This window comes from Podarcis tiliguerta (assembly GCF_965153285.1).
Source record: "Podarcis tiliguerta genome assembly, chromosome: 8".
In the NCBI taxonomy this organism is placed as follows: domain Eukaryota; kingdom Metazoa; phylum Chordata; class Lepidosauria; order Squamata; family Lacertidae; genus Podarcis; species Podarcis tiliguerta.
The window spans coordinates 64,441,092-64,459,263 of record NC_139541.1 but is presented as its reverse complement, the minus strand read 5'-3'; the positions used below and the strand labels follow the sequence as shown (position 1 = coordinate 64,459,263).

Genomic DNA, 18,172 nt, shown 5'->3' with positions numbered 1-18,172 from the left:
TGCTGACTAGGAGCAACTCTCCAGCAGTTCAAGGGTCATGTGAGTTTGAGAGAATGCCTCTTCTGAAAAGAGCCCTTCTGGGACAGCCATCTACACACAATTCCCCCACCCCTGAATTGTTTGCTCTATTGACAGCAAATTTGTGCTGATTTATTAATCAACAAAAGTTCCTGTGATTAATTGGCGTAAGATGGCAACCCTAAACATGCACTGTCCTTACTGGAAATAAGGCCCATTAGGCACAATTGTAAGTCTTACCCTGAGTAGACTCACTGAAATGCACGGACATGACTAACTTAGGTCCATTAACTTCAAGAGGGTCTGCTCTGAACTTAGGTGGGGACAACCAAGTGGTACTTGCTTCTTTTGCATAAACATGCTTAGGATTGTGCCCTAAGATGACTTCCATTGAGTGACATTTCATGCTTTAAAAGTGGAGTAAATCTGACTACTGCTAACAGGTACCACTCAAGGGTTGGAGACGGGCTGTGGCCCATTGTTGGAGCACCTGCTTTGCTTGGAGCAAGTTTCCAAGTTCAGACTTTGGCAACTCCACTTAAAAGGCTGAATCCCTGGAGATCTGCTGCAGGTTCAGTAAGAGCAGATGTGGCGAAACCTTGGCCTGTTGGATGTTGCTGAACTACGACTCCCACCAACACCAGCAAGCATGGCCAATGGATAGGGATGATGGGAGTTGCAGTTCAGCAAGGTCTGGAGGGCCAAAGGTTTCTCACATCTGTGTTAAGAGAGTACTAGGGTTGACGGAACAGCCTTAATGTTCTAGCAAGCCATGTTTGAATTAGGCCATAAGGTGCTACCAGAGGGACTGCAGCTGAGTGTTAAACAGAGGAAGCTGCCTTATACGGATACAGACAAATGGTCCATCTAGCTCAGCATTGTTTACACTGGCAGGCAGCAGCTCTTTGTATCAGGTAGAGTCACTGCCAGCCCTGTGTGGAGATGCCAGTGATTAAACCTGGGATCTTCTGCATGCAGAACAGATATCCCAGTATCCTCTTCTAAAAACAGCCACAAAGAATGCTGGTAAGCCAAACCCGATGCAATTGTTCTGTGCTGGGCCTTGGGTTTCTGCCTCAATACACTGCTCTGCCACTTTGCTATGGTCCTTAAAGCACCAGTTTTGGCAGCAGAAGGTCCCAGCTTCAGTCTCTAACATTTCCAGGTAGGCTTGAGAGAAACTCCTTGCCTGAAACCTCGGAAAGCTGCTGGGGATCCTGGTGCCTTCCAGATGATGTTGGACCCCAACTCCCATCTGCCCCTGCCAGCCATAGCTAATAGAGCTGATGGGAGTTGTAGTCCCCACAAAAGGGATCTTAGCGACCCCTAGTCTAGAGAAACCATTGAGCGAATGGTTTGACTGGTTATCTAAGGCAGCTCTCTCTGTTCCTCTTCCTTCAGCAAATCTCGTGGGGGAAATAGAAAAAATGAATGCACCAAACTACTCAAGGCAGGGCTTTTGTTCGTGCTAATGTCTGTTACCACGCGGCAAGAGAACATTGGCCTGGTGCGTTTGTTGTGCCTGACTTGAGATTTTTGTGTCCACAGAGGCGGAAGACGAAAGAAGAACGGCCTTTAAAAAGGCAGCTGCTCAATAAAACTACATTTCCCAAGAGCCTTTGCGACACCGTTTTTCAAAGGAGCCAATCGGAGACAGCCTTGGTGGGCCGACGCTATAAAAGGCCGTGCCGGAGGGGTGTTCTTTCTTTCTCCCACCCCCTTCCGTTAGCATGTGGTTCCATGGACGGAGGTGAGTTATTTTCTGTTACCTAAAAGCGGGCGGGAGGGGGGGTGCTATGCAATCGGTCGCCATCCTCCTCCGTTTGGGGGGTGATTCCTACTTGGACTCTTGATAGCGCTACTGGAGGTTTTGTGCTGCCTACTTCGGAGTGGATTTTGATAGCCAGCCCAGGGACAAGATCGCCAGGCGTGGTTTTTGAGCAGCTGCAATATTGGCGGCTCCCTGGGCCGCCACCCGTGTAAGAATTCCTGCACCCGGTGCCTGGCGTGGGTTGGCGATCATGCGGGAAAGGGAGTCGCGTGTGTCTCGTCTGCTTCGTTGTAGCCTTAGGATCGGAAGCCCGAAAGGGCGCCGTTGTCGGAGCGCACCCCATCCAAGCTTAAAACGGTCCAGAGGTGCATTAAAAGCTCATCAACATTAAAAGCTCATCAACAGTATCATACTGGGTGAAATATGTATGTCACCTTGAGCTCCTTTGAGAAGAAGGTAGGAAACAAATGCAATAAATAAATAGAAATAATATACTATTTTAAGCCCCCGCTCCCTGATTGGTTTAACAAGCAATCCAGAATTCCCTGGGAGGTGGGGAGTTGTATCTCTGCAAGGGGAATAGGGTATTTTGACAACTCTCAAGCGTCCTCAACAAACTACAGTTACCAGAATTCTTTAGGGGAAGCTGTGGCAGTTTAATGTGGTCTATTGCCTCTTTAAATGTATGGAGCCTAAAATCTGGCATTTAAGGGGCTAGATTTCTGCATTGTGGGGGGGGTTGGACTAGATGACCCTCGTGGTCCCTACCAAATCTACAGTTTTATGATTCTTTTATTCTAGTCCACAAGCTTGTAGCAGTATTTATTTTGAATGCTTGTTACAATACACCCGGTGGAACTGGAGGTGGCGTACATTGTTTGGAGCCTAGTGTAGTCTGCTCTTGAGATGATCAGAGGCCTTTCCTAATATGCACCCGCTCCTTTTGGCAGGAGATGCTGAAGATTGAACTAGGCAAATGGCAGTAGCTGCTTGGGCAGCATGCATTCTACATGCAAAAGATGACAGGTTCAATCCTTGGCATCTCTGCGGGGGGGGGGGGGTGTATAAAGACTCCATTCTGAAACCTTGCAGAGAAACTATCTTGTCTGTAATAGACATTGCTGAGCTAGGTGAGCTAGAACTCTATTAATCACTGCACCTTTAATGAGCTACAATTCTCAGGATTCTTCAAGGGAAGCCATGTTTAAGGTCATGAGCCTGCTTTGAATGCATAGAGCAGATGAGGCCTTTGTTCCTTAAGGCTGCAGATCCTGGGTCTAAAGATTTGTATAGTACTGCAGCTTCTGGAAATTCCAATAGAGTAGCTTAGGATGTGCTGTGCTTCCATTCAAGCATTTTGCCCTCTCTCCTTTGCCCCCCCCCCAACCTCATTTTGCTTTTACTGTATTTTTATTTTGGCTCCTGTCGTTTTGAGTTGGGAAGGTGATCCATAAATGCAGTAGTCTTGTGGGCGGGGAATGAGAGACTATTTTTCACTGTCTCCCAATTTGCACTGCTTGAATTGTGTGTCAGAGAAACTATTCTGCAGACCACCTTGCTGCCAAGGCATAGTGACAGGGGGAAACCCAAGCTGTTGATGCTCTTTTACTTTATAGTAGCCTGTTTTTAGATTTGCCATGAGAGTGTCTTTAAACCTCTTTCGTTGTCCACCAGTATTTCGCTTTCCATTCCTAAGTTGGGAATAGAGCAGATGTTTTGGTCGGCAGTAATCAAGCACCCAAACAACATGGCCAGTCCAATGAAGTTGATGTTGAAGAACCATTGTTAGACTAGGGCCTGGCTGACCAGGGTTCAAATCCCTATTTGGCCCTGAAGCTCACTGGCTGACTGTGGGCTGGTCACTGCCTCTCTGCTTAACCTGCCTCGCAGGGTTGTTGTGGGGATTGAAAGGGGGGGGGAACCATTTATGCCACCTTGAAAAAGGTGGGGGATATAAATGCAATAAATGAATAAGTATTGGGTCCCCAAGGTGGTATTCCTGCAGTTTTTCCTTGTGACCTCATGCTGCTTGCTTTCTGTTTCAGACACGAATGCAGGGCACTGCAGAAAAGACCAGAAATGGTTTGCAGATTGGACTGGCCTTACTGCCTTGCTGCGCTGAGAATAAAGCAGGTATCACAACACTGAGCCATGCCACAGGCTACTGTTTGGGGCAACTGGAGAAGTGCATGCTTGGCTGGCTTTGCTTTAGCCCAGCTTTTCCACCCGGCTGCCTTCCAGATGTTAAATTACAGCTGCTATCATCCCTGATCATGACCCATGTTGTAGGGGGCTGTTGGGAGTTCTAGTCCCAAACAACTGGACGGCACCAGGTTGGGAGCACTGCTTCATTCAGAGATGTCTCCTGGAAAACTTGCATCAATAAAAAGTGCAGTGTATAAAACAATGCTGTTGACAAGATAACAGTAGCAATTTCCCCTTTTGTCTTTGCAGATGACCTGACCAGCAGGCTGACTGTTCTGATGGCGAGTCTAAACAGGAGCATGCCTTCATTTCCAGTAGGCTAAGTTGGCCCCCACCGTTCGCTGTTCTGTCAATACAGGAAGCCCACAACTTATTGGAGAGTTCAAACACATTGGGTTCCATGGTGCGTAGGATTGCCAAAATCTTTTCCCCCAGATTTTCGTCCCCCCCCCCTTTTTTTTTTTTTTTTTGCCAAGCGCTTAAGCCAATGGTGGCCAAACTTGGCCCTCCAGCTGTTTTTGGACTGCAACTCCCATCATCCCTAGCTAACAGGACCAGTGGTCAGAGATGATGGGAATTGTAGTCCCAAAGCAGCTGGAGGGCCAAGTTTGGCCACCACTGGCTTAAGCTAAATGGCATGCAAGTTGCAGGCTTACTGTATTATATCTTGCTTGTGGAGCTTCTTGAGTTGGCTTGGTTGATGGCTGGAGCAGGGTAGGAGTTTGGTGCAATTTCACCAAACTTCTCCTCTGGAACCAGATGGACGAGGAGCCAACACTTTGCTTTCAACACCCCCTCATGGCCCTATCGAAGCTGTGTCTGCCTCATGTGGCTGATGTAGTCAAAAAGGTGCCAAAAGTAACATTTTTTCCTTGACGGTCGCTGTTCAGTTTCTTCCCTTATAACTGCCCAGCAACACTTTCAGGAAAATACATATTTGTCATGGTGCTGGAGGGTGGCTGCATTGTGAAATTCGTTAGCTATGGATCCAAGAAGAGGGATTCCTTTTTAGATAATGTGACAAACATTCTGCAGTGCAGAGCCAAGGTGATGGTGTGGTTAGAGCAGCCTTCCCCAAGCTGGTGCCCTCCAGATGGACTAGGAACATAAGAAGCTGCTTTATATGGAGTCAGGCTTAGTATTATCTGTGTTGACCAGCATAGGCTGTGCCACTGATCTCTGCAAACTGAGAATTGAGATAACAGTTGCAGACCTAGAAAGAACATAATGGGTGTTTTTTACTTAAATTGCCCATGCCTTAATTTCAGACTAAAAAGATTGGTACGTGAACAAAGTTAAAGCACATGTGTATATCTAACTCAAGGAAGAAACGTGCAAATATTTTCTGCTGCAGTGGGACACTAATTTCTTTCAGCCTTTTAAGAATGAAAATTAAGAATGACATTGACCCTTCCAGAATTATTACTGTAATACTAATGATTTCCATAGCACTGCCAATATGCATGGTGCTCTGCAAAGTACAAGCTTACAGTAAGGCAGCCTTTGTGGCTTTTAGATGTTCTGGTTTACAACATTCGTCAGCCCCAGACACCATAGCCATAACTGGAGGGCACTGGTTTGGCAAGGTGGCTGTATAAAGAAGAGTATGTTTATATAAACAAAAGCATTGGGAATGCTTCTCCCATCTCATCTCTGCTCTCCTTATCCCTTTTAAAGCAATGAGAAGATGGAACGGCATTGGAAGTGTCTTCTCATGGAAGTCTGTGAACTTTGAAGCACCCAGGTAATAAATAAAATAAAGTGCTTGCTGGTCCAGTCTTTCTTGCCAGGGGTTTGAAGGTTGTGTTGTAATTCTGTAGTATCCTTATCCATTCAACTTTGTTCTTCTGCTGAGTAAGTGGGCTGCATGTTAAACCAAGAGCTATGGCTTAGCAAATAGCCACAGGATCTCCAACAACATGCAAGAACAAAATGGAAGAGACTTTTGGCTTCTCAGGCTTTGTTAGCTGCAGATGTCACTCGACTCTCCTACACAGCTGCTTTCTGGGTGGCATGAACATATATTTTGGTTTAAAAATAATAATTACTTTAACCTTTTATATGTTGTTTATTCAAATATTGAGTGTCTCATTATTCAGCAGAGATCATCTGGAACCATTCAGTTCCTAAAAGGGATGTCCTTGTTGTGGTGTGACTCAGCCAGGTTAGCAGCCAATCCTTCAAGGTATTGTATACTTTTTGCTTCTGATCGTTCGTTGATTTTTATATATTTATAGAATGTAAAGAAGGCCTGAGGTGAATTATTGCAGCTGCCTGTAGCCTCCCTATCCCTTTCCCATCAGATCTGAATACCGATCTTATGGTCAAAAAGGAGGGAAATTAAAATATAAGTTGGCCCTAGTATCTTTGCTGGGAAAAATCCTGCACTGAACTGGGCTGGCTTAAAACAATTTGTTTTGGAGTCCTCAACTGTGCTGGTCCCACAGAAGGATTCCCAGCAGCTGCCAGTTAGTTGTCTTTAATTTATTTCCTATTTTCCTACTTCAGTGGGTGGTGCATGTGGTCATCACTTTATCCTCAGAGCACCCCTGTGGAGTAGGCTAGTCTGAGGGCTAGTGACCGGCCTGGACATCTGCTTCACATTTTGAACTTGAGAGCTTTGTTTAGACCAGGCATGTCCAACTCCCAAGAGACTGCAATCTACTCCTAGTATAAAAAAACTGGCAGTGATCTACCCAAGGTGGCAACTGCCCAGAGGAGTTGAGCTTGAGGGGGGCAGAGTCATTGAACTTTTTTGGGGTGGAGAACAGAGTTTTTGAGCTTTTTTTGAGGGGGGGAGTAGAGCAGCTGCTTTATTGTGATCGCTTTCTGTCATCCTGTGATCTACCTGGGCCACCCCAGCAATCTACCAGTAGATTGCAATCTACCTGTTGGACAGCCCTGGTTTAGACAAGTGAGCAGAGGAAGAAATCATGTCCTATTTTGATTTGCTTCTTTTGGTGCAGCCATGCCTGTACCACAAAGTCGATAAAAGGATTGCAAGGGGGGTGCATGCCTTTGATAAATCATTTAATGCAGATGTATGTCATCCTAGGACTCCAGGTTGAACTACAATTCCCATCATTGGCTGTGCTGGCTGGGGCTGATGGGAAGTGTAGTCCCACTCAAGAGTAAGCCCCCTTGAACCTAATGGGACTTTGTTCTGATCACACATCATGATTCAGGATAGCATTGCAAGTTTTCCAGATATATGGCAGGAGTGATGGGAGTGTTGTTACATTTTTATTATAGGACTGGAGATGCAGTATGCTGAGCTTCCATTCTCCTCCTGAAGAGCATTCCCATGTGGAACAGGCAGGTGCAAAGGCGCCTCCAGCAATGTAAGTGCCTATTAACACAACAGTGGAAAATGAGCTTGGTCTTGTGTTAACAGTTCATTGATGGATCTGTTTTAGGCAGGGGTCGGCAAACCTTTTCAGCAGGGGGCCGGTCCACTATCCCTCAGACCTTGTGGTGGTCCGGACCATATTTTGAAGAAAAAAGAACGAATTCGTATACCCCACAAATAACCCAGAGATGCATTTTAAATAAAAGGACACATTCTACTCATGTAAAAACACTGATTTTGGGGCCGGATTTGGCCCCCGGGCCTTAGGTTGTCTACCCATGGTTTTAGGCAATGTGTGGTCAACAGCCACCTTGTAACAGCTTGGGAAGCACGTGTTTGGTCACAAGTGTGGAGTGCAGCAGCACCTCCTCTGCCTGGTCTGTGATGACTCATTTTTCTAATGGTGACGGCTGGATGAATCCTGCGGATATGGGGCTGAGACCAAGCATTGGCGGGGTTCTTTTCCAAAGGGCAAAGTCCTTTGGTCTGTTTACTTCCTAGCTGTTGCAAGTGGTGTATTGGGAGTGGCGCTCCCAATTCCTTCGTACTTGTTAAGTTTAGTTATTGGTTGGCTTTTTATTGTGGAGTGGAAGAATTGGCAGTTTTTTAGTTTTTAAATTAACGGAGGCTTTCCTTGTAATACGGCAACAGTAGCAGAGATGGGATGCCATCCTCCCAGCTATCCAGTAGCCACCGTGAACCCATATGCAACCTGGATTTGCAAGCAATAATATTTTAATTATTATCGCCTAGTTTGTACTGTAGAACTGATGATATGCTTGTTTCCACTTCCTAAGTGTTCTGTGATGTGGATTCTCATCTTTATAGAGGTGTAAATAATAGCAAACGTTTTAAAAAATACTCCACAAATTAATAAACTTTCCCTTCTTTTAGGTCTTCAAAGAGTGCTGAAGAAGTAGTGTCGTAAGCAGAGAAGTTTCTTGAGATTCTCCGTAATTGAAGTGGTTGTTTTTCTGTAATTGTGGAATTAAAGGAATTGTGTTTCATACAAGAAGAAAAGTGTTTGTTGTTGTTTTTTGCCATCTCCTTTGCGAAGTTTAAGCTGGCTTATTCCCAGTAGCCATAGTTAAGGTTTACCATACTTTTGGCTGGGTTTGTGTGACATGGGAAGCTGTGGTTAATCAAAAACACAAGCAAGTTTCTCGACTGTTTGCAGCAGCGCCAGGACTGGGAATGCTCAAGGGGGAGGCTAGATGTAACTTTCTCGTGGGGGGTGAGATTTGTGTAATGGACCTTGTATACCTTGGTTTTAATAATAATAATATAATAATAATAATTTTTATTTATACCCCGCCCTCCCCAGCCAAGGCCGGGCTCAGAGCGGCTTACAAGCAATAATAAAAATTATTTAACAAGGTCCTCATCTGCAGTATACACTTTGATATAGTCATGGCTTCCCCTAAGAATCCCAGAAGCTGTACTTTGTTAAACTCTCCCCTTGCAGAGCTTGCAATCCTTGGAGATGCCTGGGAAAGGAGCATTGACTTTAAAATCACTCTGCAGCTCTGTGTGGGGAATAGAGGTCCCTTGACAACACTAAGCACCCTTAAGAGTATATCACCTGTGGGACGAACAGCGTCCTTACAGTGGAGATGCCTTACATTCTCCAAAGGTAGCTCAATCCTACCCAGCAACTGCACACAAAACTGCGCTTTGGAACAGCTTACTTCTCAAATAAGACTAAAAAACCCCATAAAAACTCCAGTTAACGGGCAGAGTAAAATGAGAGCGTTTTTCTCTACGCCTTCTGACCCTGAAGCGTCTCAACATACAGAGTTGGGGAACAAGGAGTTTCTTAATCTATGTTGCTGAGTCTGCACATGCCTTAGATATGTTGATAGCTACAAGTTTCTTTGCATGCATAACTGACTTTTCTGGAAATCTGCCCTTTTTTTAAAAAAAAACAAAAAAACCCAAAGAAATGCAAGGACTGTGAGGCACTAGAATGGTAAATTTGTCCACTCTGATAGGGTTGGTGTACCCTATAATAAATACTCAAAAAGTTTAAAAACAACATGGGGGAGCAGGAATTGTGTGACAAATTTCTTGACTGTTGGGTCACCTATCAGTGGCATGAAGGTCCTGGAGAAAAGTGTTGCAAGACTATGATTGGGGATGTAGATAGCTACAGGGATCTGTTTGGGTTGGGTTTTGCCGTTTCCATGGAGAAATACAGAAGCTAGGGAACTAAAAAATGAAGGGCAGCTATGGTGGAGGGGGGGGAATCCACATTTCATTCACCTTTGGCTCTCCAGATGTTACGATTCTTCCATTTGAAACATTACTGTTTCCTGAACACAATTGCAACCCCAACAACCACTATAGTTTTATTATGCATTAATGTTTGGTTCTCTGGTCAATGGGGTCACGAAGAGTCGGAAACAACTAAACAGCAACGTTTGGTTAAGCTTACTGACAAAATCTTTCTGGATAGAAAGGGAGGGGGGTATATTTAAGTGAAATTTGCTCTCAGCAGATGAAATCAACCAGAGACCCCTGCAATCATACCCTTCTGTAGTGGAAATGCAGAAGGCTAGTTGCTTTTATAAATTGCAGCTCTGTATAAGTGAATTACTGTTGCTGTTGATCTGAAATGTACAGTCTGACTCTCAAAATGATAACATGAGCTTGGAAACAGTTAATATCTGGCTCCTGCTTAAAGAACTTGCCCCTTAGGAACCAAACAGGCCTTAGTAATAATTGATAAGCATTGCATAATAGTGAGAAAGGAAAATTCAATCCCCAGTGCAGAGAAGGTGATTCAATAAGGACTGGTGGCCATGGGGAGGGGGATAACCAAGCTACTCAACCAGAATTTATTCCCAGACCTTTATAATATGGGTATCAATGGTAGCTCTTGTCTCTTCCATGGTTAAAATTCCTGATCTTGATAATAATACTTTGGGCAAGTGGGCAAGACACACTGTACTCAGTGCAAAATCTATATTGTATTTGTCCTACAGGAAATATATATATCTTTGTCCTGCCTTGTTAATGCCCATGCACCACCACTCAGAGTGACTAACAACAATTTAAAATTGTAATGCAACAAACCATACATGCAACAATAAAAGTGTGCAAAATACATATTTTAAAAAAACAATTGCAGAGCTAAAAACGGCCTTCACAGATAAATGCAGTTTTGTTCCGCCATTCTTAAAACAGGGATCTGATTCAGCAGTTTATATTTCAGAGGGCTGATATTCTTATGACTGGAGTTCCTTTTTCTCTTGAGAAGCAGGGAAATTGCTTTGATAGGCTATTCCATCGCCTGCCCCCAACATATAAACACATACATACATTTTGCTCCTTGACAGAGATTTGATACAGAAGCTTGCTTGTTTTTGTGGGAGAGAGGCAATGGTATCTAAGGGAATGTTGTGGGTGGGGCAGAAAGAGGTGTGGAAAGAGGGTCTTGTTCTCAAACCAGACAGATGTTGGCTTCTCTTTGTTCTGAAGGCAGTGGGTGGGAGATGGCTAATCCTATCAGGCTGGAGTCCTCCTAATCAAACTGGAGTTCTGCTGCAGTTGGGATTGTCAGGACAAGATCCTCCGAGGTCCCAGTCTCTCCTGAGCACTGTCCTGGATGAAGGCTTCTGTTCCGCTGCTCCTCTGAGCCTCCTTCCACCATGGAAGCAGCTCCTGAGATGGAATTAGCGCAAACGCCTCCGGCCCGTAACCTAAATGGCAACTGGCACTACCAATTCCGCATCCTTCTGCTGGGCGACTCCATGGTGGGCAAAACGTCTCTGCTCAGATGCTACACGGAGGGGAGCTTTGTTCCATCCCCGTGCCCCACGGTGGGCGTGGAGTTCTACAGCAAGATGATGGAGCTGCCTCCAGGCATCAAGGTGAAGCTACAACTTTGGGACACGGCTGGCCAAGAGAGGTTCAGGTGAGGCGGGAAAGTCCTTGTAGGACCAAAGGATGAGTGGGGGAAGATGCACATGCTTCTTACCAGTCCAAAACCTTTCCCTTTTCTAAATTCCTTTCCCTACTGCCCTGGAAATAAGGTCTGGAAGCCAATCACATTACTGCTCAGTTAGCAACAATCCATTCTGGTGCATAGACCTTTCGTGTCCATATCATCCCTTGCTCCCTGCATTTAATTTCAGCCAGGTTGGCGATTCTGCTGGAATGCCAGCCAGTGGTGCCATGAAGGAAGGACTTGGAGGCAGGTATTCAGGGTCCCATGAGCGTGGTGGGTCAGGGGATAGCACCGGGTTGGCTTACTACATTTTGAAGTAACCTAAGTGTATCACCCTGTCTGTAAAGGAGGGATAGGAGGAGCTTTCAAGGCCATTATGTCCAGAGTCGAAAATGTCCTAGCTGCACCACAGATACCACCTGTCTTCATTCCCCACATATTTCATCCCCACTTATTCCCCCTACTGGATTTCTAATTTTTTTATTAAAAAAAATTAGTGTTATCCTTGGCAATTAAGTTGAGATTTTAAGAAATTAAATAGAAATGGAATAGGGAGGAGGAATAAGCATTTAGCACATTCCTGTCCCACCTTTCCTCCTATAGGAAGGAGAGCCCTATGTCCTCTTTTCCCCCCAGGACACCCTCTTTTTCATAGGTATGTAAAATGATAGTCGTCATAGCGATCCATAGTTAAAACTAGAAGCAAATGTGTCCTCTTTTTTTTGCTCTTCAAAATATGGCAACTCTCTCTTCACACTAACCCTGTAAGGCACGTTAGGCCAGGAGAAAAAGAATGACAACCCCGGAAACAGCTAGGGAACACATTAGTTCCAATCTATCTGTAGATCTTAGGAAATGGTTGGCATCAGGAAACACCCTACACTACAGGAACAAGGAAGGGATTAACTGGGGAGCTGCATCCCAGGGGGAGAAGGCTGGGCAGTGAGTTCAGCTCAGGCTTCATTGATGCATCAATACCAGGGGAGGGGAAACTGCCAGATGTTGGGCTCCAACTCCCATCAGCCCCAGGCAGTAGCAAGGGTTGATGGGAGTTGCAGACCAGCAACGTCTGGAGGACCAAACCTTCCCCCACCCCCACCCCAAGTAAGCCTGGTGTTCCTAAGCAAGAAAGTAGTGGATAATTGAGCTCATGTGGTACTGGAAAAAGTTCCAGCAGCAAAGGCACAGCTCCTCAAAGTTGCACAAAGGAATCTTTATATAATTACTTAGAATGTGTACAGTGCTTTGCTGATGGTTAGTGAGTTGTCATCCCGTGGTCATTGATTCAGGTGACACAGGGTTTTGCAGAGCAATCTGAGACAATTTCTCCAAGGAGCTCACAATGGTGTACGTGGTTCACCCCCCCCTCAGTTAATGACTATGGCAATCCCTACAGGTAGGTTAGGATGAGAGGCAATGACCGGCCCCTGGTCATTCAGTGAGCTTCCTGCTCAAGTGGGATTTGAACCCTGGTCTCCCGGGTCCTAGACCAACACACTAACCCAGAGCCTTCCAAACGTTTCGTATTGGTGACACACTTTTTAGACATGCATCATTTTGCGACACAGTTTTTACTAGCAAACCAAAGGTTAAACTAACCCCTTTCCAGCCCTGGGAGGAGCGCAGGGAGTGTTTGCACAGCAACAGCCGACACACTAACATGTCGCGACACACAGTTTGGAAAGCTCTGCACTAACCACTATGCCACACTGATCTCACCAGCTCGCTTTAAGCTGTCTCTGGGTTTGGTCAGAAACTAGATGTTTGTGCATATCTTTGAGAATCATGAGTATTTGCGAATCATTCTGGGCTGAATAATGAACTTTGCTTTCTGTACTCCCTCTAGCAATCTTGGTTAGATTTCTGTTGGCACTCTGCACAAAAGTTGCCTGTGTTTTTCACAGAATCACTGAGAAAAACAGCTGAAGGGAGGGTAATGCATAGCTGAGTGTTGTGCTGTGGGGTGGGGTGGGGGATACTTCAAGGTTGTCTGTTGTTACTGTTCTTTTGCAGAGTTGAGAAATTGATCCCATTCAGTGACTAGAAGCTTGAGGGCATTGATCTTAAGTAATCCCAAAGGCCATCATATCTCCTTGGAATGTCTGACCTTGCTTACTGATCCACTCAGTTATTGACACAACCTTACCAACTCCCTTTTTCTTGCTAATTTTACTGCAAACAATGGCACTCTCCTATCAGCTCCTCTTCAGAGATAAGATTTGTATGTAGAATCTCTGCTTGTTTATGTGGTAGTAAATCGTATAGGAGTCTCCTCACTTGCTTACCCTGCCCCTAGCCATGAGCTGGACTGGGAGATAAAGGCATGGCGGGCAGGTAAGGAAGGAAAGGAGATGTTTAAGGAAATTAGAAACTGAAATAAAATGTCAATATTTATCAATAAACAAATTGGGAAAAAGAAAGGAAGGAATAAGAGAGGAAACTGTTACAGTATGAAGAAGTGAATGTAAAAGGACCAGAGAGAAGGGATGGAAGAAAGTGGCAGGGTTTTTTTTTCTTTTTGAGCTGAGTGTGGAAGGAGAAAGGGAAATGAAATTATAAGAGATGGGTAAAAATATTTTGAGAAACATGTGGCAGTGGGAAGGAAAAAATATTAAAGAAAAAGCCTTCTCCACTTCAAGCCTCTCTAATCAAATTCTGCGTAAAATGGAGAGGTTGAGTTGTTCCATATCACATGTCTGTGCTTAGCTAAATGCTGTGGCTAAGAATTTAGCAATGACCCAAAGGTGATTTAGATATCATAGAAAAATTATGTGAGTATATGTTATTTATTTTACTCAATACATTTATATCAGGTCTTTTCTCCAAGTTGCTCAAGGCAGAATTCTTCCTCCCGCACTAAGACTACATTGTACTATAAAATTGACATTCCTCAGCATCAATAGATTTCTGTAGACTTTGTGGATATGTTTTGCTAATGTAGTTTAGCAATATCTGTAAAGGCAAATGGGAGTTCTGTGCTTACATCTCAGAAGATACTTTGTCACTATCATTGCTCCAGAACAAAGTCCTGGAGATGGTTACGAAGAGTTGGCATTTGGTAACTAGACAAGTGACTTAAAGAAAGTCTCCATGATATATTGGAAGAAGGTTAAATTAATTAATCTGCTGCTTCTGTTCTTAGGTGCATCACCAGATCCTTCTACCGGAATGCAGTGGGTGTGCTCTTGGTCTTCGATATGACCAACCGGAGGTCCTTTGAGAGCATCTTTGATTGGTACCATGAAGTGACCAGTGTTATGGAGAAGGTCGTCTTCCTCTTGGTTGGCCACAAAAGTGACCTTCAGTCGATGAACAGAGTCACAGTCGAAGAAGCAGAGGGACTGGCCATTTCTTTGGGCACGCAATTTATTGAAACGTCCGCCAAGGACAACCTCAATATAGATTTGGCTTTTGCGACCATCACCAATGCTATCTACGATGCTCTGAGAAACAAGGAGATTGACCTGCAGGAAGGGTGGGATGGTGTGAAGGTGATCCATAAGAAGAGAACTAGCGGTCTTCAGAGAAGGAAGAAGGCCCCACAAGAAAAATGCAATTGCTAACCAAAGTCAAGGAGTGATACATGGTTGGAAGGGGGCAGGGGGTGGGCTCTAAAGAGGAGAAATGAGTGGAACTCTTTCATAGCCAAGGTTCTGAGATGCAATGCAGAGGACCTCAATGACTGGTTGACCCTCAGAGTGACATTCACTCATCAGCATTCAAGACTGTTGTGGGACGCATGCTTATGAAGGGCTCTGCTGAAGTCAAGAGTAGGCAAAGTCTGGATAGCTCAGGTGGCTAGAGCGTGGTGCTGATAATGCTAAGGTCACAAGTTCGATCCCTGTATGGGACACCTGCATATTCCTGCATTGCAGGGGGTTGAACTAGATGATCCTCAGGGTCCCTTTCTAACTCTACAATTCTGTGATTCTAAGGGCAGAGCCCAAGTGATGAACCCCTCCCCGCCTTGATTTCCCCCTCTTGCCACCTACTGCAAATGAGGCTGCATTTGGCACTGTGGCCACTGGCAGCTCACCTCTGCTGTATAGAAACCAGAGATACCCAAACAGACATGGGAGTCAAAGATGGTTTGGATAGCACCAGAGCAGATAGGAGGGAATCTGGAAAACAGTTATTTGCAACTGAAAAGCTTGCTACACTGACCTTTCAATGCAAGTGGTCTTCTAAAATGCATCTGAATTGCTTTGAAATGTTCAGATTATGAGAGCGTATTCTTCAGTTGTTCTGCAGAAAAGTTACGCATAATTTGCTGTGTAAAGAGCTGGGAAATTGTAAGGGGAATTGTATAGTTGGGGTGGGGAAAGGATAATGGGTGCAAGGATATTCAGAGTTCAGTCGTTTAGATAGAGTCAACATTCCACTATATTTGAGAAAGAAAGAAAGAAAGAAAGAAAGAAAGAAAGAAAGAAAGATTTTCATCTTGAGTAGATGACCTGGGGATGCTGGGAATGCTAGAGGCCCATTTTAATGTGAAACAAGAGTGCTGATTTCAAAACAATAAAATAAAGTCATACTGCTGGTTGATGTTTAGTTTCTCTATATGCCACTTTTCTATAGTAAGTTTAATGTAAACTAAAGCTATCATTTAATTCTTAAAATACTGTAAATTAAACTCACAGGGTTGTATCCGATACTGGCCCTGCTCAAAGTAGAAATTTATTGAAATTAATGTACCTGTTAGGCTTAGGGTCATAATGAGACATACACACCCTACCGAGGTGTATATTCAAGGGATTATTTAGGCAAAAGATCTGAAAACCATGGTAAAAAGAGTGACATATTAATGGTTGAAGTCTCATGAGACTTAAAAGGTAAAGGTAATGGACCTCTGACCATTGGGTCCAGTCGCAGACGCCTCTGGGGTTGTGGCGCTTATCTTGCTTTATTGGCTGAGGGAGCTGGCGTACAGCTTCCGGGTCATGTGGCCAGCATGACTAAGCCGCTTCTGGCGAACCAGAGCAGCGCATGGAAACGCCGTTTACCTTCCCACCATCGTGGTACCTATTTATCTACTTGCACTTTGATGTGCTTTCGAACTGCTAGGTTGGCAGGAGCTGGGACCAAACAACAGGAGCTCACCCCATCACGGGGATTTGAACCACCAACCTCATGAGACTTATATAGGATAAACTCATATTTTAGTTTTATTTATTTATTTTATGAATCACATCACCAGGAACCAAGGCAGCTATAGTGCCATCTGCTGGGGGAATCCTTCCACACCTCATAGATTCATGAGGCAATTCTCCCCTCACCATAAAAATATTACAGTGGTACCTCAGGTTAAGTACTTAATTCGTTCCGGAGGTCCGTTCTGAACCTGAAACTGTTCTTAACCTGAAGCACCACTTTAGCTAATGGGGCCTCCTGCTGCCACCGCGCCGTCGAAGCACAATTTCTGTTCTCATCCTGAAGCAAAGTACTATTTCTGGGTTAGCAGAGTCTGTAAACTGAAGTGTATGTAACCTGAAGTGTATGTAACCTGAGGTATCACTGTATTAGTTTTTCATATATCCAAAGCAATACAAACAAGCATATTCATCCCCTAACTTGTGTCCTCACCCCACTCAGGACAAAGAGTGTTTAGATTTTTGTGAACGGCAGGTGGCAGAGGATGATGATGATGATAACAATAACAATAACATACTTATACCCCACCCATCTGACTGGGTTGCCCCAGCCACTCCTTAGACATTGCATACAAAGTAAAGTCTGTTCAAACCTTGTAAGAGTCATTGTGGCATTTTTCCTTCTTGCTCTTAAATCGATTTCCCCCCCCCATCAGCATGAGATGCCAAATTTGAGGCGTCCGTTCCCTCAGCATCTACCCAGAGAGGGTTCTGTCTGCCCATCTTGCAGCAATGATCAGTTGTGCAGTTAGTTCTTTAGAAGCTGCAGGAGGAAGTTCCAGTTCAAAGATAAGAAGAGCAGCAAGGGCATGGAATCGGGTCAAATTTGTCATGAGGCAATTCTTATTTATTTAAACGGCAAGCTTCTTAGAGTCTCCTTGCTGTTGCCCTTGAAAACACCTCTGAATATAAATATAACAAAGTCATCCTTGATGGGAAAACCCTTTTTGAATCCTTGTGAATTCATGAGGCAATTCTTATTTATTTATCAAACAGGTTCTTCAGCTGTTGCCATTTGAAAAACTCTGCTCTGACTCCCTCGGGGCTTTGGAGACAGGAGAATTGAGACAAAGAGGTGACTCCTGAAACAAAAACATTCTGCTCCTTCTCTTCCAGTGGCTTCAAAAGAGAGAGAGATTTGGAAAATATTTGACTGTGGTCTCTGCCCCAACAGTTCACTGCCCCTGCTTGTTTCTGAGGGAAAAAGGTGTCTAAAGAGATAGGCAGTGTGGAGTAGGGGTTAGAGTGCTGACCTAGGAGCTGGGAGACTAGAGTTCAAATCCCTGCTGAGCCATGAAGCCCACTGAGTGGATTTGGGCCTGTCACTGTCTCTCAGCCTAACCTACCTCACAGGGTTGTTGTGAGGATAACATGGAGAGCATACAATCTTGAGCTCTTTGGAGAAAAGGTAAATGTAATAATAGACATAATAACTAAAGTTCTCCACAGAATAAGTTGTGGAACTCCTTTAATTCCTGCTCAGGCAGCTCTCAGCCCTTTTTGAAGGGAATGGTGTCTGATACTGTATAGTTAACCTCCTGACTAACAAGGTTTTGCGGGGAATCTCCTTACAATACCCACAACTTCATTCTAACACTTTTGGACATATGAGTCAGACTCCCCACGGTTTCTGCCTAGTCTGCAGCGTTTACATACTGGCCAGCGCAAAATGTTTGATAGCCCCGCTCCTTTATCTTAATGCTTGAGACTTCAGGGCGGGATGACAAGGA

The 18,172-nt window shown here is 44.5% G+C and overlaps 1 protein-coding gene and 1 long non-coding RNA gene across 3 annotated transcripts; both read left to right on the top strand.

Moving 5' to 3' along the window:
- The first annotated feature begins 444 nt into the window (after positions 1–444).
- LOC310684813 lies at positions 445–8,363 on the top strand. Of its 2 annotated transcripts, none has more exons than XR_014514814.1 (7): positions 445–1,768; positions 3,835–3,922; positions 4,244–4,397; positions 5,672–5,738; positions 6,097–6,179; positions 7,247–7,335; positions 8,238–8,363. It is a non-coding gene; the product is annotated as an uncharacterized lncRNA (long non-coding RNA). The 2 variants fall into 2 exon arrangements; XR_014514815.1 differs by having other exon boundaries at positions 1,536–1,768; positions 6,094–6,179.
- Positions 8,364–10,368: 2,005 nt separating this feature from the next.
- RAB42 (RAB42, member RAS oncogene family) lies at positions 10,369–15,058 on the top strand. Its single transcript, XM_083454569.1, has 2 exons — positions 10,369–11,259; positions 14,435–15,058. Exons 1-2 carry the CDS (start codon positions 10,994–10,996, stop codon positions 14,853–14,855), a joined length of 687 nt encoding a protein of 228 aa, XP_083310695.1. The 5' UTR covers positions 10,369–10,993; the 3' UTR covers positions 14,856–15,058.
- The last annotated feature ends 3,114 nt before the right edge of the window (positions 15,059–18,172 follow it).